Consider the following 25,898-nt stretch of genomic DNA (forward strand, 5'->3'; position numbering starts at 1 on the left):
CAGGACCCTTCTGGTGTCCTTGGATTCCTCTCAGCCTTCCCTTTCCAACACACTATGGCAAGTTCACCTACTTGTGAGTAAACACATGATACGACTCAGTTTCACTTTCCATAGGGCTTCATGCATTTTTGTTCTCCAGTTTTTTGGCCATAACGTTTGATAGAAAGGAGATATTTCACTCCGGTTTTTGGCATTGCATTCTGCAGGAAATTCCTCATCCAATGGTATATAACATGATGGTATTACTCCTAACAACTGCAGTTTTAGCATGTCATCCCCCAGTGCGCGTCACCCCGTGTGCGTCACCCGGTGCGGCCAGCACCCCCCGCACCCCCCTAGCGACGCCTCTGAGTAGAGGTGAGAGGGATGGCAGCAAGAAATAGGGCCTTCTCAGTGGTAACGCCCCATCTTTGGAATTCCCTCCCTCTGGAATTGAGAACAACTTCCTTTTTGGAGTCCTTTAGGCAGGGCCTCAAATTTTTTTTAATTTAGGGAATATTTTAAATGCTGACATCAGGGGGCTGGCGCTTTTTAATGAAACATAATTTTAGCTGTGATCTAATTGAGCTTATTGTGTCTAATTCTTTAAATTGTTTTGATGGTTTTAATTGTTTTTTCATCCATGTTTTAGTATTGTTTTATGTACACTTGTATTGATGTTTTATCTGTAAGCACCTTGAGCGCCCCTAAGTGGGGTGGAAAGATGGTATAAATTCCTTAGAAAAATAATAAAATCAATAAATAAATGAGTTTAGTATTTAGACTTGGGCTCCATTCCCAAGATCTCTCATTACATATATTCAAGTATTCCGAAATATGCAAAAATCCAATACTGAAAACCTCATCCCAAGCACAATGGCTAAGGGATGCCAACCTGTATTAAATCAGAGTTCTGAGGACATACTACAAGACATTTAAACCAATTAGGGTCCAATCCTATCCAACTTTCCAGCACCGGGGCAGCCGCAGTGTAGCCCAGAGGTAAGGGAATGAATGTTCCAATACCTTGAGGAGGACTCCAAGACTGCCTCCCCAACACAGGAAAAAGTGTATACTCTATAGGCACCGCAGCACCAGCACTGGAAAATTGGATAGGATTGGGCCCTTAATCATTCTGTCTTTCCAAGGCATTGTAAAAGTTCTGAGAGGAAGGGTTACAGATTTGTAACAGAGAATGCTCATTATCTTACCAAGGTCATACTTCTCTGAATTCTTTGGGGTAAGCCATAATAGGAAGAGAGAAGGTTGGGAGAAGTTTCAGCTTAAACTTCATTGTCTTTCTCAGCTTCATGGATATCAAAGAGAGACATGAGAGTATCCCTGGTTGTAAGATCTCAACCTTACTTCCACATTGCAAGGATGATTAGCTGCTTTCTACCTAACCAGTGAGCCGCAGAATATCTATTGATTTTAAAATGAGTAGAGTAGAAGATTCAGAGGAAAAAAGAATTATGTTTGAGCAAGTGTTAAAAGTTAGGCCACTACATCTACAGATTTATCTACAATGACATAAAGATACATGATGTACTTCTACTGGTGAAGTTAAGCAGGTCTGTCCTTGTAATTTGCCTGGATGGGAAACCCACTGGGAATCACATGTAAACTTCTCTGAAAAACTTGGAGGAAGAGTAAGTGAAAGAAATTAATCCAGCAGCTGTTCTCAAACTATGAGTAATGGGCAGTAATGCACCTGGCCCCTGTGCTACCCTGGGGCCAGGTCCGCAACCCCACCACTTAGTTGTGACCCAATTTTTGGTGGTTTGTGAAACTGACAGGGCAAATTAGAGCCCAATCCTATCCAACGTTCTAGTACCGGTGCAGCTGCAATGCAGCCTGGAGTTAAGGGAACAAACGTTTCCTTACCTTGAGGAGGTCTCTGTGACTGCCACCCCACTAAAGGATGCAGTGCGTGCCCCATTGGCACCACTGCACTGGCTCTAGAAAATTGGATAGGATTGGGCCCCTAGAGTATGTGCATCAAGGGTTAAATAAGCTGCTACTTGGTGAAGGTGGGAGCACTGCTGCCCAATCACCATTACAGCCACACTCCTTGGCACTTATAAATCAGGCAACAGCCTCTAAAATGCTTGAGAACCACTGAAATACAGTCCCTCAGTGATTCCCAAACTTACCGCTGCTCTGGTGCGTTCCATTCATGGCACTCTGAATCCCATGTGATCATGCAAGATTTCATGTGATCTTGGCCCAGCAAGCCGGGTAAAGAGGCCACGCACTGCCTGTGGGTACACCACGGTGCCCTGGGGTGCTACTGTTTGGAAACCACTACAATATCCTATAAAATTCTGCTCATCAAAAGAACATTTTTTAAATATGAAAGTTAAAGTGAAAAAAATAACAGATTGCACACAGAAATTCTAAGGAAATATGCAGTTAGCTCAACAGACAAGGTTTCTCCTACCCAGCAACTGCTGAGAAGTCTGCAGGACACCCTCTGCTAAGTAGCAACAGAAAGGACAAGAGATCTTTCTCAATTATGAAGTGCAACAGTGTCAACCCCTATTAAAATGCACCTGGTTCATTGTAAATAATTCACTTTTAAAAATGTAAGTGGAGCATATCAGTTACCTTAAAATATTTCCATCATAAAGAGACATGCATGTACCCATTCTCCTGCAGCAGTTGGAAGGAAAAAAAAACCGAACTAATAAATACAAATGAATGGAATTCTTTTTTTTTTTTCCTTTCTAATCTTTAAGATTTCTAATCTTTAACCTAATCTTTAACCAACCTTTAACCAGAAATCTTTAAGATTTCTAATCTTTAACCAGCCCTAAAGATGTGCTGGATTCATAATTTCCTAAACTGCCTCCCTCCTCCACCCCCTGATTAGGTAGTAATGTAATCGTGATTGTAAATACGGCTATAATAATATGCCACTAATGTCTATGTCTCCCTAAGATAGGTCAGCTGGCATTTCCTATTGTTATGAAGTTAGTATCTTGGGCCAGCCAAACTGAGAGCCACCTGGAGCTGGACAAGGTCTCATTGCGGAAGCAAATGAGAGCAGCGGGTAACCAGCAGAAAGGATCCAGGATGAAAGATGCAGCAAAAAGAGGCAAGTATAAGAACATAATAAGAGCCCTCCTGGATCAGACCAAGGGCCCTTCTAGTCCAGCTTCCTGTGGCTCACAGTGGCCCACCAGATGCCTCAGAAAACACAAAAGACAAGTGACCTATATCCCTTGCATAAATCTGCCTGACCTCTTTTTAAAAGCATCTAGGCCAAGTGTCACCATATCCTGTGGCAAGGAGTTCCACAGATTAATTCTGCACTGGATTAAAAAATACTTCCTTTTGTCTGTCCTTTTGCCCCTACCAGTCAATTTTAGTGAATGTCCTCTGGTTCTGCTGTTGTGCGAGAGTGATAGGAACGTCCCTCCAGTAGTGTCATGAAACTGGGTGGAAACTGCATCAGGTGATACTGGAAGTGATGCAGCAGGTGGCTGGCTCACTTTCCTGGGAGTAAGCCCCATTGACTCTAATGGGACTTACTTCTGAGTAGACTAGCATAGGATTGGGCTGTCACTGGGGTAAGCCAGGTTTACTAAGGCCAGTTTATTCCAAAGTAAGTGCAACTTAAAATTCCACTGTACTTAACTCCTGGGTTAAAGCTACAATCCCTTGCACACTTTCCTGGGAGTAAGCCCCATTGACTCTAATGGAACTTACTTCTGAGTAGACAGGCATAGGCTTGGGCTCTAAAGGTGTGCGCATGGGACTGCAAGCTCCACTGAGAGTCCAAACCTATGCCTGTCTACTCAGAAGTAAGTGCCCTTACAGTCAATGGGGCTTACTCCCAGGAAAGTGTGGGCAGAGTTGAGGCAGAAAGCATCCTCTGCAGCCCGTTCCAAGCGAAGGTCGGATATGCAGCATCTCCAGTCCCATCCTTTTTGCGCCCGCGCGGACAACTTTTCCAAGCGCTCCCGGGTACGCGGACCGCAAAACCAACGCGCACGACGCCGCTCTTGCCGTCGCCGCCGCAGCCGAAAAGAGGGGGTCCGCGCGGGGCTGCACCGTGATTGGCCGAGCCGCACGTGGAGTAAGGGAAGCGGCGCGCGGGATGGCCCCGCCCCCCCGAGCTCGCGCCTCTACCTGTGCGCGGCTAGGCAGGCTGGCTGGCTGGCGGGCGGGGCTTCGGGGAGGGAGAAGCCGGGTGCGCGCATGCGCGGTGGCGCGCCGGGCCCTGAGAGCGGCGGTGGCGGCGGCGGCCGCAGTCACTTCCTGCCCTTGCGCGCGGCCATCCGGCTCCGGGGTCGTGTCGTCGCGCGGCGGTGGCTTGGCGCGCGAGCGAGCGAGTCCCTGTCGGGGCGCCTCGGGGAGGGGGGCCTGGCTCTCCGCCCGCCGCCTCAAGGAGCGCACCGTCCTCCCGCCGCCTGAGGGAGCCTCAGTGAGTGGCCCCGCCCCGCCCGTCCTCGCGCCGGGGCCACCGCGGGGGGGTGGCAGGTGGCGCCAGGCGGGCTGGGAGGGGGCGCCTGCACTACCCCGGGCTTGCTGGGCGGGGAGGGACGGCGCTCCGCTCCGCACGTGGGGCCGGGAGGGTCCCCCGCAAGGGAGGGCGGAGCTCCTCACTGTGGTTAACCTGTGGAACGCCCTGCCACAGGAGGTGCCGGGAAGGAGCCCAGCAAGGAAACAGTGTTTCTTTACCTGATATGTATAGTTAACCTGTGGAACTCCTTGCCTGGCATGAAAACTGTTTCTTTACCTGTGGAACTCCTTACCACAGGACGTGCCAGGAAGGAGCTCAGCAAAGAAACAGTGTTTCTTTGCCTGGTGTGTATAGCTAACCTGCGGAACTCCTTGCCACATGATGTGCCACAAAGGATCCTGACAAGGAAACAGTGTTTCTTTACCTGGTGGGTAGTTAACCTGTGGAACTCTTTGCTACAGGACATGCCAGGGAGGAGCCTGGCAAGGAAACAATGTTTCTTTACCTAGTGTGTATACTTAACCTGTGGAACGCCTTGCCACAGGATGTGCCAGAAGGATCCCAACAAAGGGAAAGCAAAGTTCTTAGCATGTATTTAAACTGTGGACCTCCTTGCCACAGGATGTGCTAGGAAGAAGCCCAACAAGAAAACAATATTTCTTTACCTGGTGTGTATAGTTAACCTGTGGAACTCCTTGTCACTGGATGTGCCAGAAAGGATCCCAACAGGGTAACAGTGTTTCTTTACCTAGTTAACATGTGAAATTTATTGCCACTGGCGGCACAGAGGGTACCATATTCCTCCTCCTGGCATCTTCAGACAGTGCCAGGAAGGACCTCAACAAAGAAAATATTTCTTTACATAGTGTGTAGGGATGCCTGGAAAGCCCCATGCAAAACCTGGGTGCAGAACACTTTGTTTGTCAACACCAGTTTTGTGGAGGGTAGTGGAAGAGAGACTCCTTTGTGGAGTCATGAGACAGGTATTTGCTTACATAGAAAGACTTTTGCAGGTTTAGATCTGTAGGTCGGCTGTCTTCAACCTTTTCTGTGCCACAGTCCCAATATATAAATAAAATATCAGACTGGGACCCGCCCCACCTTCCAGAACCCTACCACCCCCCCATTGCTGCCCATTCTCCTCTCCAGTAGTGACCTCACTGTGACCAAATATTCTTATTAGCTAGAGCTGAAAATTACCGTGAAGCCTCGTGGTAGCGAAAGCTATTTTAGCACAGTTACTAAGTATCTGGATTGGCACACCATCTCCTTATGCTTGAAGGGGTACTCCACAGATGCTTCCCCTTTTACCTGGTGGCACTCGAGTCCAGTGGTTTTCTACCTTTTTCATTCCTTTAAGTTGCCACAACCCCATGACTTTGCAACCCCATTGGGGTCCTGACCCTAAAGTTGAAGAACACTGCTGTAGGTGATATTTGTTTTTTGGGCCACAACCCCAATAAATAAAGTGAGACAAATGGACTCATCGCTTATCCCATCCTTCTCCTAAGTCCAGATCCCACCCCCACCTACCATGTTTCCTCCTACTTGGTGTGTCTTCACAACAACCCTGAGAGGTAACAGCCTGAGCAGGGACAGCCTTAGGAGCTGTGGGGCAAGATAGCTAGGAGAGGCTGTGCAGGATTGTATCAGGAATCTGGGTATGAGAGGGAAGTGCCATTAATGGTTTGAATCCAAGCCTGCTTTTGCACAGGCTAAGAAGAGCTGCTAGTCGTCGTCCCCTGACCTACAGGTTGAAGAACACTGGTGTAGAAAGTCCACTTGTGGCAGGTGTGAGGAGCCAAGGTACATATTCTCTGTGCTCATTCCCTTCCCAGAGCCTGATCCCAATCCCTTCTCAGGACCTGATCCACCCCCTCCCACCCCATTTCCCCCTACCTTGTTGTGTCTTCCCAATGATCGTGCAAGGTCCTGCCACAGAGCAGTTCCTCCTGAGCAGAGTCGTCCTTAGGAGCTGCAGGACAGCGTGAAGAGGCTGTGTGTGATTGTATCAAGAACCTGGTTTTGAGAAGACAGAAGCATTATTGGGTTGGATTCAAGCCCTTTCTTACATAAGCCTTGAAAGGTTGCTGCAGACCCCCCCCCCCGTGAGAATTTGCAGCCATATTGGGGTCATGACTCACGTACTGAAGAAGAATGGTGTAGAATATCCAGTTGTGGCAGATTTCAGGTGCCAAGGTGCATGTTCTTTGTGCACACAGGGTCCTAGGTTCAGCTACTGGCATCTTCAGATGTGGCTGGGAAGGATCCCAGCAAGGAGATCCTGGAGATCCACTGTCAGGGTGCAATCCTAACCAACTTTCCTGCACTGACATAGCTGTGCCAGTGGGCCATGTGCTGCATCCTGCAGTTGGGGGGCAGTTATGGAGGCCTCCTCAAGGTATGGGAATGTTTGTTCCCTTACCTCGAAGTTTCATTGCCCTTATGTCAGTGTGGGAGAATGGGTTAGGATTGCACCCTCAGTCAGTTAATACTGGGTTAGGTGGAGCCACTGTTCTTGCTTGGTGGTTCTCTTTGTTCATACAATTAAGAGTAACTCTGGGATTGCTGTACGTCTTTGAGTGACTTTTGTCTATTGCTGCTTTTTCCCCTCAATGGTCACTTCTAGAAAGTAGGGAAGGAAGGTGAGCCTGTACCTCCACCTCCTGTACTCTTTTGACTGCAAGGCCTCTTCTAGGTGTGACTGCTTCTGTTCCTTTTCTTTAGCCTATAGGTGACAGGTGGAGAAGCAGGTAAAACATCTCAAGGGCCAAAATTTGGTGCCTCCTTGTGTGTGATGGATCCCCAGCTTGTCCCAAAGTTGGCTAGGTCTGCTTGCAGAGTGCTTTTCATTTTTTGCTTTGAAGAACTATTTCATGTAATCTGGGGAGGGGGCATTGTCTGCTCATTTGTAGAAGATCTGTACAGGTTGTACTTGTTTGTCATCGTTTGTTTCATAGCTGTGTCCTGGCAGTAGAAATTGATGACTGTCCTGGAGTTCACTGGTGTAAACTTTAGAATTGTATGTAGTTGTGGAGGAAGCTAGTAACATAATTGAAAAGGCAGGACTTACTTAGAGGCAGAGGACAGAGGCTTTACTTAAGAGAAATGGGTTTTGGAGGGTAGTGAAGATGTTTTTGAGGAGTAACAAGACAGGTATTTGCACGTAGAAAGACCCTGCAGTTCTGCCTACACAAAATTCTGTAGGTGATATTTATATGATGTATGAGGTGGTGCTGGAAAAGTCTCTGGCATCTGATCATTGTATGCACATATTCCATTTGGAATTAAAAATTTAAATTCTGTGGCTAAGAGTCTGCATGTGTTAGGAGAGAATTCATTCAGAAAATATGGTAGAAGTAGTAGAGGATATAAGGGTATCATATCTTGTACAAAGATACTAAGCAAGGTTAGTTGCTTGAAGACTATGTCTACTTAATTCCTTACTTCCATATTTACTACTTCTATATCCATATTTATGTGGAAGTTAGTTGGAAAATGAGAAAAATTGCTGAATGCTTGTACGTTAAACAGGCTTTTAAGTCTCCAGAGTTTTCCATAAGCAGAGCTTGTAGTTACTGGGCAAACTGGTATTTCTGTGTGTTGTTTGACTGATGTAGTTAGAAATACTCAAAATTGAGACTAGAGCGTATTTGTCAAGGTCAGGAGTTGTAGAAAAGCTTTGCGCTCTGCAATCCTATACATATTTCCTTGGGAATAAGTTGTAGTGCTTACTTATGAGTAAGTGTGAATAGAATTGCACTGTAAGTAGAGTTGTTTTTAAATATTTTACCCAGAAGTAAGCCTATTGGGTGAATTTGTAAGACAAAATAAGACTTTGGCTGTAATCCTATCTTACTCACCAGAAACAGGCACCTTTGACTATCAGGTCATCTGTGTTGCTTCTGTGTGTGATTCTTATATCTAGAATATTGTCTTCTGATTCCTAGATAATGTAGTGGCTTGCTAGTCTTTGGTCTAATAGGAACCTAAAAACAATACACAACATTGTATCATCTTAAACCAGGGGTGTCAAGCATAAGGCCCATGGGCCAAGTGCAGCCCCTGGAAGCAGTTTATTTGGCTGCTGTTGTAATTGGGCTCTTCCAGCATGATAATTAGGCTCTCTTTTCTTTAAAATATAAAAATGATTTGCACAAGTTCTCTTCACTCATTTGTGGCTAATGAGTTTCTATGTGAGAGCAAAGTGCTTAATTCTGGCCATCATCTGCTTAATGTCACTCTGGTCCTCAGCAGGCACCATGAATGCTATTTAGCTTACTACGTGAAACTAGTTTGACATTCCTGTCTTAAACATTTAAAATTAGAAGTTGGGTAGCTTTTTCCCCCCATGGATTTTTTCTGTTTAAGAAAAGCAAGCTTTCAACTACATCTGCTTGATAAATGACCATAGCTCAGTTTTAAGATACAAGTACAAATTGTAATGTGTTTGTATTCAATTTAGGCTTCTTATTTTTTTTTAAAAAATGTTATTTAGTGTAATTGGCTTTTAAAAATCAGATTTAAAATACTGTACAAGTTTCTAAAAATCTGTTTTATCCACCCTGGGTTGTAGTGCTGGTCAGAGGTTTAGAGCCAGTTCCTATGCAAGGTGGTTTGGGCACTCCCCTGAAAAGGAACTGCACTGAATGCGCTTGGATGGCAATAAGTTATAATACACTAAGAATGTGTTACTTTGAAAAGAGTGCTTGTGATTCAAAGGGGTTATGGTACAGCAAGTGTCATGTATTTTACCTGACATACAGTGTAAGCATTTTGGTTCATGATATTTAGCAGTGCTTCCAATTCTTGAGAGAGTAAAATGAAGGAATTTGCCCCTTGTTTTGCTCTGTATAGTATGTAGGTTCCAATATGTGGGCTGCAAAGGAGACTATAGGCATAGAAATTAATGTAGTTGTTGACAGCAGAAGTTCTATACAGGTGGGGCCTCTTTATCTGCAGTTTGTCATACATTGATTTGCCTTACCATGGATGCTGAAACCCCCGGATCACCTCCCCACCCCCGCAGACCACCCAGATGTGACCGGAACCTTGTTCCATCTGCGTCTGGGAGATTTTCAGAGCCACCATGCGCAGTCTCACCGAGGCTCAGAAGGACTCCAGACGCAACTGGAGAAAGGCTCCAATTGCGTTCTGAGCACAGGTGGGCCAAAAATGATGCATTTGATCTATGTTTTTCTGTATCCACAGGAGGTTCAGGAATGGATCCTCCCGTGGATGCAAAGGCACCACCTGTATCTGACTGTTATCCCTAGTCTTGTTTTCTGTTTTGATTGAAACTTTAGGGTGTTGAATGAGTGCTGATGTGCTGAAAGCACATTCAGCTTTTCACAGTCTTCCCAACAGGTCATTTCAGGGAAAAGTTTTGATGTTCATCATCTGCCATTCATTTCTTTCAATGAATAAAAGCCCTTTTTTCTATCAGCTCACATTGCAAAGTAAATTGTAACAGCCATTTCTAAAATTCATTCATACCAAAATAACTTCTGAATGAAGACTTTTTTCATGCACATATGAAATTATTCTATTGATTCTTGCATCAGTGATTGATATTTATCTATTAGTATATATATTGCTACAGAACCTTGTATACTCTGAAAAATGATTGAGAATGTGCTTATTTTAGCAGATATAAGCTGCTGAATGTAGAAGGAAAGTAGGCCGTTGATGTAAAAAAATGCCTTTAAGGGACAAGTGTTGTCAGACTGACCATCATCACCATGGATGCTGTGAACCAGGTAATACTGCTACATTAATGTAGATCCTTTTTATTAAAAATTTATTACACTAAGAAGCTTTTAGAATCTAAGAACCGGGATTATGCAGTAGAAATGGAATGAGGACATCTTCAAATGTCAAGTTTTATCTTCCATGTTCTAAATGGTTGGGTAGATATTACAGAACTGTCATAGGAAAATTACTTCAGGAAAAACAGTTTTTTTTCATTCTCAGGGGGTATATGACAACCTTCTAAGGACCCAGTCCTATCCAATTTTCCAGCACTGATGCAACTGCGGTGCAGACCTGAGGTAAGGGAACAAATGTTCCCATACCTTGAGGAGGCCTCTGACTGCCTCCCCACCACAGAATGCAGCGCATGTCCCATTGGCACAGCTGCACTAGCACTGGAAGATTGGATAGGATTGGGTCCTAAGACTGTGTGGTCTTCCTAGGCACTGAATTGTTCACGGTGGAATAGGGAAATGAGAATTGCCAAATGAATAGAGCTTGAATTTTTGGAAGCCACAATTCAACCCATTTAAGCTGTATGAAACAAATATGTCCTATGTGTAAAGTGTCTGAGGTATATTATTGGAGCAGTGGTTCTCAAACTCTTTAGATGCTGTTGCCCCATTTATAAATGCCAAGGGAAGTGCCTGTAATAGTGATTGGGCACCAGTGTCCCTTTTCACGCAGCAACTTGTTTAACCCTTGATGCACATAGCCTAATCTGTCCTCTCAGTTTCATGGATCACCAAAAATTGGGTCATGACCCACCGATGGGTCCCAGACCCACAGTTTGAGAACCACTGTATTAGAGAGCGCGTGTGTGGTATTCTGGGTTCTTAGGATAATGTTCGCTTGTTTGATTTGTAATCGATGGCTTCTTGGCCATATGTGCAGCAGTATGTTGTAGTATTTTAATATAACTTATTTCCAAATAAGTGTCTGTATGGCATTGGTGTAATTCACTTTTCTGTATGAACACGTGGATATGTCCTTTGGATATAGTTTGATTTATGTATGATTGCAAATTGTTTGCAGTGTGTGCACTGGAGCCTGGGGACCCTCCTTTGTTGCAGCAACCTCTTTACACATCAAAATCTGGAATTCAACAAATTATTGAATGTTTTCGGTCAGGTATGAAGTTTCCTTTTTGATGCTTTTCTTTATCGTTACTGTTTAGTCTGGTTTCATGGTATCATTTTCTTAGAATAACATATTGTCAGTTTGTTTTGTATTAAGGGCATAGAAATAGCTTCTTTGTATCTGACCAAGATGCATCTAGTCCACCATTTTCTTAACAGTAATAGCTGGTCAGATACCAGAGTAATTCCTAATACGGGTACTTACAAGGCATATTGTCCCTGGATATGTTAATATCACAGCAGCTAGCTGTTGATGAAATTCATCCTGTTACTCTGGTTACTCAGTTTGTAATCTGTAATTGTAAACCTATCGAACTCCTTAAAAATATGACAAAATATTGTGGCCGTTGCCATACTTTTAGAGAGTTCTATAGGTTTATAATACATTGCAAGAAAAAGTACTTTCCTTTGTGCTGTAGTCAGAACATTTGCTGATATCACAAAGCAGAAATGCTAGCTTCATGGACATAAATTCTGGTTTATGGGAATGCTGCCTGCTGTCTTGTTGCGTTCTGGAAAGGGTAATGTTGGGGTGATAATTTACTTTTTCCCAAGTTATGATTATGATCAAATACGCCAATGTATTTTAGAAACTGGAATGTAGATGAATGCATTTAAAATGACCTGAAGGGTAACTAGAGTGAGCATATGTTGCTTTACTTTTATAACATTTCATCCAGTCTCTCCAGTCACTATCAGCTGTGTTGTAGGACTATATCTGCGATGTGGTAATGCTGCAAGGAAGTACTTTTTGACCCATTTCAGACATCCTACCAAATCATATTTTGTGCTGTGCATGGTTTGAGCTTCTAAACAATTGGGAAACACATGGCTTTCATTTTTCTATATGCTTAGGACTTGTATCACTTGGAGCCTGAAGGAGCAGCAGCCATAGCTATGCTTTGTTTGTTCAGACATCACGTTGTCGTTTTCAAACCCTAATTCTAATTCTGTTTGCTGGTCATGTTTTCTCATTTCAACATTGAACAGATCTTCACAATCTGTTGCTGGGGATGATATCTGAACTGAACCTTAGCAAAAACGAATGATTTTATAGAATGTAAGGAAAGGAGATAAGGAATCCTCTTCCTTATATCATTTCTTGATTGTAATGTGACTTCTACAAAGCCTGGCAGCAAGCCAGTTTAATAAAAACAATTTATCCTGAATAGGAAGATCTTCAGTAAGTGCAGTTGTTTTGTAAACTTTCTGTGATAGAAACATTCATATAAATTCAAAACATTCCAAAGGAATTTTATTAGATTTTCAGATACATTATAAGCTTTTGGATTCATAGGTATCTTTGCATATCTCCATACCACTTTTTAAATTTTCTGTCTGTGTAGATGTACAGTAAAGTGAAGTCGTATCCAGATTCAGTGAGGACAGTATAGGCGAATCGCATACGTCTGTCTAATGCTTGAAATATAGTGGTGGGAACAATCTCCTTAAAATAAACTTGCCTTGGCATAAAGACATTACCTGAATACCTTCACTAGTAAAATCCAAGAGTTTACTCTTTTCTCTGTCTAGCTGAATAAGGGCTTCTGAGAGAAAATGGGACATTCATGTCGGATTTCAGTTGTAATATTTTCGAAGAATGGATTATTGTCAAAAGAAATGTTCTAGTAGGTTTTCAGTTAGCATTAAAGCATACCTTATATTTAAGTTTTGGTAGCACATCCTCTGATCTCCAATGCTGTAGTTTATGAGATTGTTTCCCAGTTCATGGATTATGTCTCATGGATCAAGGTAGCCAGGATCTGGCTTCTTGGCAGCTGATGTTTGAAGAGTGCACTACAAGGTAGAAAGGGGATATGACTATGGAAGAATGACATAGGAGAGGAGAGTCTTCAGTAATGGACAAAATTATATTGTTAGGTTTCCATGACCTCTTAGGGTTAAAAAAAAAATGATCATGAAGGCTGGAAAAATTCCAGGGTCTGACTGTACCACTGAAAAATAAACATTTATTTAAAATATTTGTTTCCTGCCTTTATCCTCTACAAGGCAGCTCACAGCATATTAAAATAACTCAATAAAAATAAATTTAGTTATTTAATTCAGCAATGTAGATTTTGGATTGGTCAAATTCAGTTATTAAATTCAGTTATTCATTATCATTTCCTCACAAAAAAGCACAACCCATGTTACACAGTGCAATACCATCCAAAGCAGTAACAATCTAAGTAGGGTCATGTATCCCCTAATACAGGGGTGCTCACACATTTTTGGCTCGAGAGCTACTTTGAAACCTAGCAAGGCCTGGAGATCTACCAGAGTTTTTTTATAATGTTTGCGCCATCATAACATATAACATTTATGTGTACAATGTATGTTGGTGTACCTTGCATAACCGCATGAGCCAATATTGCACAACACAACATAATTAACTATAAGCATTTTTTTTAATTACTTGAGTTTACTTTGATGACTTGCGCTGAAGTGAATCAGACAAGGATGCATAGTCCGGACAGTAGCTGCTGACATCCAGCCTCAAGCACACTTCCAAATGTTCATCAGTCATGGTGGAAAGGTACTTGGACTTAATGATCTTCATGCAGGAAAAGGCTGACTCACATAAATAAGTGGAGCCCTTCCTGCCTCAGGTGCAGTTATATCCCTGAGGGCCCTATTGCCTTCAAGTGGCTGCAGCTGTGCAGCACACTCTGCTGGATGCCCAGGCCTTACCCTTAAAGGGGCCACTGCTGACACCACATCTGCCTCCTCACCAGATCTTCCAATACAAGTGGGGGGGTGCAGATCTCTATACAGACCAGTGCAAAAACAGGGGAAAGGTGTGGGGGAGGGAAGATCTCTATATAGACATCACTGCAAGACCAGTGCAAAACCCCTTGCACACAGAACCAACAGATGGAAGTTGGGGGGGGATCTCCATACATATCAGTGCAAAAACAGGGAAAAGGTAAGTCAGCCCCAGTAGAGTCAATGGGGCTCACTCCCAGGGATGCATGGACAGGAGAGAAGCCTGCCAGCGGCTCCTCTCCAGGTCTACTCACGAGTCAGCCCCAGTAGAGTCAACGGGGCTCACTCCCAGGGATGCGTGGACAGGAGCTCACTCCCAGGGGATCGTCACTCCCAGGACGGGGCTCACTCCCAGGGATGCGTGGACGGGAGAGAAGCCTGCGATCGACTAATTTTGCCTTGCAATTGACCAGTCGATCGTGATTGACGTATTGAGCACCCCTGCCCTAATAGCACCTCTCTCTTCTCTGAATTTAATTTCAACTTCTTTACACTCTACTCCTCTGCAGAGATGCCTGCGGCTCTGTGTCTCCCACCAAGCAACTAATCTTGCTTAGCTTTTCAGTCAAGGTGATAGCTCAACCATTAGGCCACACCTCTTGTCCAGATCACGGACAGATCCTAAAAAGAATTAAAACAGGCTTGAACTGATAAGGTCAATTTTTTTAAATTTTTTTTTAGCTTTTTTGTAGGGTTGTCGTCTTTTCCAGACTTTCTCCCTCCTGCCCCCCCCCACCCGTGAGCCTCATTTCCTCTACTCATTGTTTTGGAATTTTAGTGTTATTTAGAAAGAGGGTTACAATCTCAATCTAGACCAGTGATTTTCAACCGTTTTCGTCTCACGGCACACTGAGAAGGTACTAAAATTGTCAAGGCACACCATGCTGTTGGTGGGGGGCTCATATCCTCCAATGGCCCTATTAATAAATGACTCTCTATCAAATTCCCATGGCCCACTTGGGGACGATTCGTGGCACACCAGTGTGCCATGGCACAGTGGTTGAAAAAGGCTGATCTAGACCAAACAAAAAACATGTTGGGTTTCAAATTGATTTTGTCCCAAATTACATTGAACTGGTGTAAATATAAGAACTTAAATGAACTGGGCAGGGGCTCAAAATCTTACTGATATTGGGTTTAAGGTTATTGCAGGCAGGCTACAGAGAGAATTCACTTGGTGGAACAGGGATGGCTTCCCCATCTCATCTCCCCTTGTTTTACTTTCATTTTATTATTTATAACCCTTTAATTTAGTTTAATTTGTTTGATATCACTTATGACCACAATGTCACTTCAGGTGGGTCCTGGACAGATTGTTGTTCTAAAAAGTGAGTCCCAGTGCTAAACAGGGAGGTCTGGTCTAGAGCGTTGAGCCTCCGTTTGCCTGAAGATAACATCTGAAGGTCGCCAGTTCGAGGCCACCAGCACCATGATTGGCGAGACCTTGAAACAGCTGACAAGCCTAGCCGAATTATTCCGCCTGCTCTTGGAGAGAGGAAGGAGCTGCTTGTCAGCCTGTGTGGGAGGAATCTGCAGGCCAGAAAGTGATAACAGACCACAAAAGATCCATCTGAAATGTTGTGCGGTTCTTGAAAGATAGAACCTTTCTTCAATTGTAAAAATCCCTATGAGGATTTAGAACAGCCTGCCTATGTAAGCCACCTTGAATTAAAGTCTGAGGAGAAATCTGACAACCAAGAAAGGCGGTATATAAATACCTGCATTATTATTATTATTATTGTTATTATTGTTATTATTGTTATTATTATTATTAAACAGTTTGAGAACCACTGAACCTGACTGTGCCCTGTTTGCCCCAAGCAGGCCCTTAACTTAGGGAACACTTTAGCATGAAGCAAGGGCACAATTTCATTGGTAGTGGTGTGCAAAGATCATAAATTGTAGTATAGGTGGGACAAAGAGTCAACCAGCTCCAAACTCCTGCTTTTAGATACGCTCAAGGTCAGATTATTGCATCTGTTGTGATTATTTTCCTCTCAGTTTACCATAACCATAGTTGTGTTGTCAACTCTTATGCTCTTGGACTGCATATTGGTACTCAGATCCATATTATTTGTAAGAATAGTAATTCAGTGTTTTGCCCCACACTGCAATAGTATCTCCAAATTCAATACTTTTTTTTTCATTGGAATTAATGGTCCCTTTCCTGATAAAAGAGAGAAAATTCTATAATAGCAGAGGGCAAAAGAGGGCTAGAGCCTAAGAACTGGCATTCACTTGCCTGCTTCATCCTTTTACTGCGTAGACTGGGAAAGGTAGCTTGCTTTCAGAGCTTTCTAACTTTGGAAAACACAGAAATCTGCAAAAAAAAACCCCCAAAACAAATAAAAAACCTTTTTTCTCCCACCTCTACGCATAGTGCATATTGTTCTGTCTGAAAAAGGCAATCATAGGACACCAGAGTAAATGGATCATCATTGAATAAATGTAAACTGTGGGGACTGCAAAGCCTTATCTGAACAACCTTAGCTTCAAGTGAAACAATTTCATTTTAAAATAGGCATTTCTACAAGCTTAAGAGAATAAAAATAGCAAGGGCTCAGTCCAGCTAAAGTTAATTACTTATCCCATTGATGTCAGTTCCATTGACCTCAATATGACATGAAAGTATCTGTTTAGTTGTGTCTTAAATGTACTAACTCAACTAACTTTTTGTTTGTTTCTTTCAGGAACTAAACAACTTAAACATATTTTGTTAAAAGATGTGGACACCATTTTTGAATGTAAATTGTGCCGCAGTCTCTTCAGAGGACTACCAAATTTAATAACCCATAAGAAGTTCTATTGTCCTCCAAGTCTCCGGATGGATGACAGTAAGTTTTGTCCTGTCAGTCCTTTAGTTCGAAATTGAAAGACATTTTTTCAAGGAAAGTCTGTGTAAACAATTGGATATGTTTGTGTTAGTCAGAGTGACCTCATTTCCTCTAAGAAATGGTTTTATCTCTATGTGTACTGTACTTGTAATGTAAATTATGCTGTGCTCTTTTCTAAATTGTTTTTTCCATATAACTGGTTTCTATGGTTATTTGCAACCAACCGTATATAAAATATTTTCTCTTTAAATTGCAACATTGGTAGGTAACAGTGTGGCTTGATATGCATTCATTTTTCTTATTAGAAGCCAAATACTAATGTACATGATGCTTTTGTAGAGTAACAGGAAAATGTCTTATCCTGAAGAGCTTACAAGCTGAATTTAGGAAGTAGGGGAGATGGCAGAAAAGGGAAGGAAATTGGGACAGAGGCAAAGGTATAATAGTGTGAAGATAGGCAAATAAAATTATGCATACTTAGACCTCATGCTGTTCCATCTTTTAAAAAATAGTGACAATCACTTGCTGTACAGTCTCCCTTTGTCTTACATGATGGATACATTGTAGACAAATACATTGGTGCATCCAGCTAAATCATGCAAGACTCAAAATAACCTTGAAAATCCCTTGCTTGCAAAAAATATACAGTATATATTTTTAAAACTACAAGAAACAGGTGGAACCCTAAGGGCACAGTACTTCTATTTTGTGATCTCACAGTTGTTCTCAGACATGTGTTTTAGTAAGTGGATTCTGGTGGCCAGAATCACCTTCTCTATCGAACCTGCTATTTTTCTTTCTTTTTGTTTTTTTGCTTGCTGATGGCGTGAAGTTAAATTTGAGCAAGTCAACTGTGCCTAAGACAAGAGGTGACTCTAATTGGCCTAGCAGAGGCATTAAATATGTCTTCCATTCTTCTTCCCAGTTGTAGCCAGCTGGTTGTTTTGTTGATGAACTCTGCTCCAAAGAAGAATGTGGAAGAGTTTTTGCTGTATGTCACTTCCTCTCCTAAAATTAACAATTGATGGCTCCTTTTGCTTTTACTTAGGCAGCAGCAAAGACCTGCTCTCTTGGGAGGGAAGGGAATAAGGAGTTTCACAAGTAGGCAACTGCCTGCCTAGCTGTTGACGGTCAGAAATACAGTATGCAAGGTGACACGAATAGCTATCTAATGAGAATGGGGTTTCTGGTGAGAAGGATATGCTGTCCTAAAGTAATGGCATGTATTGGGAGGAATAAAGCAACCTTAATGCAATTAGATTTTATTATTTTGCATTACCTCTCTTTGACTCTCCTGGGGTAAGAGGTGAGATGGAAATCAACCAAATAAATATTGACTTAAATTGTATAGCTAAGGCCACACATATGTATACAGAATCTTGAGAATCAGGGTTTTTTAAGCAAGTTTTTCATGGGTAATGACAATTGTCAAATTATGTAATTAGAAACATTTGTTTATATTTACAGACTCTCCGGATGTAAATGATAAGCACAGTCAAGCCATAAGTGGTCTCTTGGAAGCCGTGTATCCAAGAGTGGACAAACAAGATTATGTCATCCGGCTGGAACCTATAGAAACTAACCAGAATGCTGTGTTTCAATATGTTTCAAAGGCCGATAGTGCCGTTGAGAGCATTGAGATAAATGTCACTCCTGAACAAGCTCCTTTAGAAATGCCAGAACCCAGCACAGAACCACCTAAAGCATTTTCAGCTTCTTCAGATGCAGAAACTGTAGAGATTCCTGCTGCTGCTGCTAAAGTAGTCATGAGTCCAGAAGAACCAACTCCATCCTCAAAGCCTGAGCCAGAGCGTGTTGATAATTCTGATTCAGGTCATCAGTTAATTTGTTGTCTCTGTAAAAAAGAATTTCATTGCAGGCGCAGTGTTCGTCGGCACATTAGAAAAGTGCACAAAAAAAAGATGGAAGAACTAAAGAAATTTTTTGAAATTAAGAAAAAGCCAAATCAGTTATCTAGAAGGGGGCGCAATAAGAATGTTCTTGTAGCACTGGGTAGAAGTTGTCCTGTATGCTTTAAATCATTTGCTACAAAAGCCAATGTCAGGAGGCATTTTGATGAAGTTCATAGGGGTCTGAGAAGGGATTCCATTACTCCTGAAATAGCTACAAAACCTGGGCAACCATTATCCTTGGATTCATCTTCTGCTACAAAACCACTTAAACCCCGAAAACAAAAATCATCAAAGCCTGAGTACAACTTAACTACATGTAAATGTCTCCTGTGCAAGAGGAAATATAGCTCCCAGGTGATACTTAAGAGGCATATGCAGATTGTTCACAAGATAACTCTTCCTACAAAAAATATTAAAAGAGAGAAAAAGCCCAATAATGCAGTAAACAGGGAAGTGAAAGTTAAAACGGAACCAGCGGAATCTGCAGAATCGCCACCTCCCATTGTCGCTCTGCTGCCGAATGAAATGAAGGGCACAAATAATTCAAATGAAAAGAAGAATGCATCGTCTGTTGAGAAAAAGAACAAGGTATCTGTGGAAAGGAAGAACAAGGTATCTGTGGAAAGGAAGAACAAGGTATCTGTGGAAAGGAAGAACAAGGTATCTGTGGAAAAGAAGAATGCGGTATCCGTGGAAAGAAAGAACACAATAGCCACTGAAAGAAAGACTTTACCGTCAACTGAAAAAAAAAGCATGTCATCTTCTGAAAGAAAGAGTGCTCCGTCCACTGAAAGAAAAAGTGTGTCATCCACAGTAAGGAAGAACGCTCCATCCACTCAGAAAAATAAAGTTAAGAAGTCCTCTGAGAACTCCAAGTCCAGCAATCAGTCTATAGCTGGTGGCCCCAAAAAACCCAGGAAGCCCAGACTTTCAGCTGGCTTTGATTTCAGGAAGCTTTACTGCAAACTCTGTAAACGCCAGTTTACCTCTAAGCAGAACTTAACAAAACACATTGAGTTGCACACAGATGGAAACAACATATACGTTAAATTCTACAAGTGTCCTCTCTGCAGTTACGAAACGCGCCGAAAGCGTGATGTCCTAAGACACATAACTGTAGTTCACAAAAAGTCTTCACGCTACCTTTGTAAAATAACTGCAAGTTTAGAAATGCGAGCAATAAAAAAGCCAATTGACTGTGTCCTGAAGAAGGTGACAAAAAGAGGCCCTCAGAGGGATGAAGGAAAACAGAACAGTTCAAAACAGGATGTCACCTCTAACTCCCCGAGCAAGAAGTATGAAGGAATTGATGTTGGGATTGAAGTAAAAGTCACAAAAAATTTTTCTCTGCACAGATGCAATAAATGTGGGAAAGCATTTGCCAAAAAGACTCTTCTAGAACATCATAAGAAAACTCATAAAGCAAATGTGTCACATTCACCTGAAGAAAACAATAAAACCAAAGCCAGAAGTACAAGATCTAAAGCTCTTGTCTGGTGAGGAACAGCTAGTGCCTTCTTCACTGTTTGTCAGAATTTGCCATTACTACCCCTATCTCAGACACACTTTTCGTTGTAGATTGGAAGGTTTACCAGATACAAGAATGTTGTATTTACTCTTTTCAGCCAAATTTTTAATAGCGTAAAACAAAGAGTTGATTCTGGATTTGTTTGTATTAATTCAGGACACTGTAGCCTAGAATAGTTTGGTTGGTAGGGATGGTTCTTCTAAGTTTAATATTCTGTATTGAGTTATATTTACATAACATTTAGCAGTAGGCGCCATCATTCTAAATGTTTTGAAAAATTAACTTTGCACTTCCTTGGTTCTGGCCAGATTGGAGGAAAGCCACGATAGGCTGGATATGATCTGTGGGCATTGTTGCCTAATTCTGATTTAGCAAAATATTTGATGCAGCGTTACCCAGAAATGCTAAGATACTAGACTATTATAAAATGATGGCACCTAACTCCATATTTTAGAGTTTACAGTGGTAATTCACTGCAGAACTTTTGCATTTAAATTGCCTTTCCTCTTGTTCACACAAGATACTAGTCCCATAAATCCTGCTTTAACTGAGCATGGTTTTTGTATTTGGAATTTTAACCACGGTCATTGTTTTTACAGAGCCTGTTTAAAAGGGGAGGGAAAAACTGTGTAACTTCCATTTTATGCAATGGAAATAAATATACTTTTTAAGAAATGTAGAGAATCAGTCTTAAATTAACTTGTTATATTTTTTACCTGAAATATTTTTGGGCAACCAGCAGACAAGGAGAGAGTTTTCTTTTAAATTACTCCTTTAAGTATCTGTTATATAATCTCTTAGCAAATGTTTATTACATTTCTGCTGATACTTCCGTTCCAAAGTTCCAGTTACCTGAGGATAGCTTCCCAGAGTTAAACCTCTTTTGAATTCTGGTTTTAATGTGAAAATATTATATGTAAGTAAACTTACAGAGGTTTGGAAGCCACCCTCAGTCTTGTTTGTTTTTTTTTTCTTTGAAGGCTATATAATAAATAGATGGGTAATTACCAAAACCACAATTGGCTTAAGTGGCAGAAAGTCCTTTTGGGCTTTTGTGTGGTAAACTTTCAACACTGCCACTAATGCATCTTTTTAGCCGACTAAAGATTATTTTGGTATATGTATTTTTCAGCACCAAATGATGTGTGGTAAAATTTGGAATTAGAACCACTACTGTCTTGGACAGTACTATGAGAAAATAATATTTTTATAAGCTATTTTCTTACTAAATGTGTTGACTGTTTGTAATTTTAATGCCTTGTCCAACAATGGCTTAGTCCACATGTCATGCAAAACCACTGTTTAATTATGGTTTAGTGTGACAATTGTGAGGCTCAGGTTTCCACACTCCCTTCAGTCTCTGCATATATTGGGCTTTTCAGGTGGCGTGGGGGGGGGAGTTCTGTTTCTGTTGGTAGTTCAGAACAAACTGGGATTTGTTGCGTTGTCTGAACCTGACAAATCCTTCTAACCCTAGTTGGGATATAAAAAGCAAGTTGAGATATAAAATAGCTTGTCTTCCATATTGTGGTTAGAAAAAAACCAGGTTATGACATAACAGCAGATCTTCAGCTTGTTCTAAGCCATCATCACAAGTTTTTTTTTAAAAACACACTCCTTCACCTCATGCACAAAGGCAGTTAAGGTGAGCACATTAATTTGAGGTTTGTGATTTATCACAATAAACTACTGTTTCCTGTGATTTCTGAATTAGGACGTTGTCAGCAGAAATTTAAACTGCATTAAACAATGACCCTTTCAACTAAAAACCAGCTATTCTAGTACATGCAGTTACTGCTGATAATAGGAAATGGACATTTTAAAAGGAAGCTTTACAAATGTTTTGGAAGACCCTTTTAAAAGTTTTTTTTTTTTTAAACTGAAATTATCAACTGGAGCATGTGTTCCATAGATGTGGTCCCTATTTAATGTTGATTTGCCTGAACAGATTTTGTATCTGTTGTGTGATATACTACTAAGCAAACACTTGCTATGTGATGTATTCTTAAACATATTTTTTTATAAATGAATGTATATGAGCAAAAAGTTTGTTAGTATAATTGAATGAATTGTAATGAATTTAGCATTTGCTCTAATTTCAGTTCATGGTTGACTAATTTTTGGGAGTATTAAGGTTGACTGTACTAAACGCTGCAAAGATCCATAGTAATTTTTGCATGTTTAGCATATTGGACAGTCTTTCATACAGAAGTTTACAAGCTACCCACATTCCCTATTTCGATTGTTTTTATTTTTTTTACACAAGCACTTTAATAGCTGCAGTTTTAAAAATTTTTTAGTGATGCTTCTGAAAAGACAGTACACTAATTTTCATGTGAAGATAGTATTTGATTTTATAGGCAATTCATACACAGCCATTTGTTTGTAGTTCAAATATTGTTTAAAACGAAGATAGTGCAACATTTTTTTTTTTGCCCTTAAGATGTTGAATGACCACTGTAGGTAGCACTTGACTTTCACTGTAAAGTTTGTAAGAGGCTTGCTTATTGTCTATTTTATAATCGATTCTATAGCAAAAGAGTAGTATACCTACCATTGTGATATTTTTGGCAGGTTTCAGTGCATTTTTTAATTTTTAGAAAATGTTTAGTGATTTGTGTCAAATTGCCACAATTTAAAAGGTACTGTACTTCTGAAGAAATGCCGTTTTTAAAATATTGGTTGGGTTCCTTGCTTATGGAAATGCCTTGTGTCCATATACTTTTTGTATAAAATATATCTAAAAATGTTGATCATAAATAAAAAAAAATATTCTTCTATGGATTGGTAAGTGTTTGGCCTTCTAGTGCTTTGCACTTAAAAAAAGCTGTGAATGGGGAACTTTAACTGTTGCTGGTAATGTTCTGTGTTGAATGTACATGTTTCTTGGATAAATGTACTTTATTTGGAAATAAAGCAGACTGGAAGTTATTTCAGGTAAATGTACTGAAACCTATGGTTTAATGGTTTTCCTTAATTATATTAGTTTTGTATAAACTTATAAATGTGAAAGTATTGAGTGGTAAGAACCATCAGTATGATTCAAATTTCCATTACGGGTTGGTATTGATATCTGTATATTACTGGGGAAAACCTTTAAACTGTCAGATATGTTACATAGAGAGAGTGGGTAGTGAAATCAAACTGTTCTTAAGTACACTGTGGACAAGGTCTCTTGTCCTAGGGTGGATTTATACTGATAGCCTAATCCTAACCTGTTTTCCAGCACTGATGACAGTAGGGTAACACTGCATTCTCTGGTGGATGGGTTGGGCAGTCCTGGAGGCCAAGGTAATGGAACATATGTTTCCTTACCTCAAAGTAGGGGTGGTTTCCCCAAAATTTCTCGATTAAAATAGCAAACTGATGTTATGTTGGGCCTCCAGCACTGCTGCTGTTAAAATGTCTACAGGCCATTTTATAAACTAAACTGATAGATTAATGGACTGAGGAACTAATGGACTACTGGAACTGCTGATGGGCTAACTGACTAAAGGACAGATGGGTGAACGGACTTCGGAGACTACTGGAGATTGGTATTTGGCTACCACGCCCAATACCTGCTAAGGATCAAGGTGTTGCTGTAGTGGCTGAAAAAGCTGCTGTCAGGAGAGGGGAGGAAGGAGGACCTCTGCAGGTTGAACAGGTGAGCTACCCTGGTGGTGGGGTCCTGCAGTGCAAAACTAGGGCCATTGTGGGGGAATGAAGGAAAGCTAATTAGCTAAAAGTGGGCATAGGTTCTCTAGGTGAAGCTTGGACCAGGAATTTGTCAAAACATTTGTCAAAACTTTTGCACAAGAGTAAGTGGGCAGGTGCTAGGGACTTGGGTTTCTCATTATTTCTGCTTTACTTAACCATACCAAAGATGTTTTTATCTGATCCTCCACCTTAGGGGCATTGGCTTTTTCTCTCCGGAGCACTAGTTTGTTTTCTTTCCACCATTGGTACAGAGCCTCAATATATGTTTGTACAGTGACTATGTGAAGAACATTAATTACGTAGCAAGCTGTTTTCATCTGAAGATGGCTCAAGGCAAAGCCATAGGATATCACCTGATAGCTTTTCTCTCACTGCAAAGTAACACTTTTTTTGAGTGTTTCTTCCTGTAATGAGATCCACGTAGATCCTAGACTTCTGATGCTATGTGCTTAGGGGATCTTGGCTACCACAGAATGGAGGTTAGGTTTTTGAAATATGGTTTTCATTTTCATATTTAGTCTCTGTTGGACTTAACTGGTGACTACTGTGCTTTGGATTTTGTTTTGCGTCACTTCAATTGATTTTTTAAAGAAAATTATATGTGCTGGTTTTTGTTGCGTACTACTTTGACACTCTTAAGGCAAAAAGGCAGTATAGACAATTTTAACTTGATAAAAATATTGGCACAGTGTTTTTCAAACTGTGGGTCAGGACCCACTAGGTGGGTCGTGAGCCAATTTCAACTGCGTCACGTATCTCCTAGCTCAGCTGCCATTGAAAAGTTAGAAAATACAGGGTACAGGGCTGGTGGGCACCTGGTGGGGGAGAGGCTTGGTGCTTTGCCCTAAATAGCTGGAAAGATGGGAGGGGGGAGAGCTGTATGGTTGGAGAAGGATCCAAGTCTGCTTTGACTTCTGAGCTGGAATGTTTGAATTCCAAGCTACGCAAAATAACAGCACAAGTGCACTGTGTGATGGGGCCTGTGGCTGATTGTGAATTAGGTTTGAAGTATAAGTTGATGATGTCACTTCTGGCCATGACACCATTTCCGGGTTAATATCTGGTATAAACATATGGTTGCAGCATGTGCTGGTTATGCCTGACTGCGCTACACACCTTTTGTTTGTACGTATGAAACAGAGCGAAGAACTGTCTTAAAAATCCATGAATTCTTAAGTTGCTTTTGCCTGCAGAATGCGCTCAGTTTATACCTGTAATTCAGCATTTGCTTTGTGGTTCACAATGAAGCACTTGAATGTGATAGAAAACAGTAGTGCCTCCTTATCCGCTGGGTTTCTGTTCCTGGTTCCCGTCCCCTCTGGAGGGGCATCTGAGCCCCACAGAAGCCACACATCCACCAGCAGAGGGCCTCAGAATGGCCGGTAAGGAAGTGGCTGGAAGTCACTTTGGATACGGCATAGGATACAGTGCAGGCTATGTGGCCTGGCTGTGCTGGTGCAGGTTAGAATTGGGCTGTTAAGAGTTAAAACTATACTTCTGAGTTCCCTGCATTTTGGACTGCAGTTTTGCTGGAAAAGAGGTCAGTGTACACTCACTGCTCCCTTCTATCTGTGACACTGACCAACACTTTTGCAGAAGTCCACATTCTTATCTGGTGGCTGATCTGCTTGGTGTCGGATCTGGTGACCCTTGGAGCTTAGTGAAAATCAAGCAGAGTTCCCCTGGGATCATGTTGGAACAAGACAGGCTTGTGGGTGGCACTGCGGTAGTGCTTGTGCTGTAGGAATCTGAGTGCACTGCTCATTCTCTGAAATGAGGAAACCAAGAGCTAGTGTCCACTCTTGTGTATTTCAAGATTGT

The 25,898-nt window shown here is 41.6% G+C and overlaps 1 protein-coding gene across 2 annotated transcripts; it reads left to right on the forward strand.

The window, feature by feature from the left end:
* The first annotated feature begins 4,276 nt into the window (after window positions 1-4,276).
* ZNF800 (zinc finger protein 800) lies at window positions 4,277-23,265 on the forward strand. 2 transcript variants are annotated; one of them, XM_066633784.1, is made up of 5 exons: window positions 4,277-4,408; window positions 10,095-10,206; window positions 11,234-11,329; window positions 16,794-16,937; window positions 18,405-23,265. In XM_066633784.1, the coding sequence occupies exons 2-5, from the start codon at window positions 10,146-10,148 to the stop codon at window positions 20,348-20,350; spliced, it is 2,247 nt and encodes a 748-aa protein (XP_066489881.1). In that variant the 5' UTR covers window positions 4,277-4,408; window positions 10,095-10,145; the 3' UTR covers window positions 20,351-23,265. The 2 variants fall into 2 exon arrangements, with proteins under 2 accessions (XP_066489881.1, XP_066489882.1); XM_066633785.1 differs by having other exon boundaries at window positions 10,098-10,206.
* The last annotated feature ends 2,633 nt before the right edge of the window (window positions 23,266-25,898 follow it).

Source organism: Tiliqua scincoides, chromosome 7 (assembly GCF_035046505.1).
Source record: "Tiliqua scincoides isolate rTilSci1 chromosome 7, rTilSci1.hap2, whole genome shotgun sequence".
In the NCBI taxonomy this organism is placed as follows: domain Eukaryota; kingdom Metazoa; phylum Chordata; class Lepidosauria; order Squamata; family Scincidae; genus Tiliqua; species Tiliqua scincoides.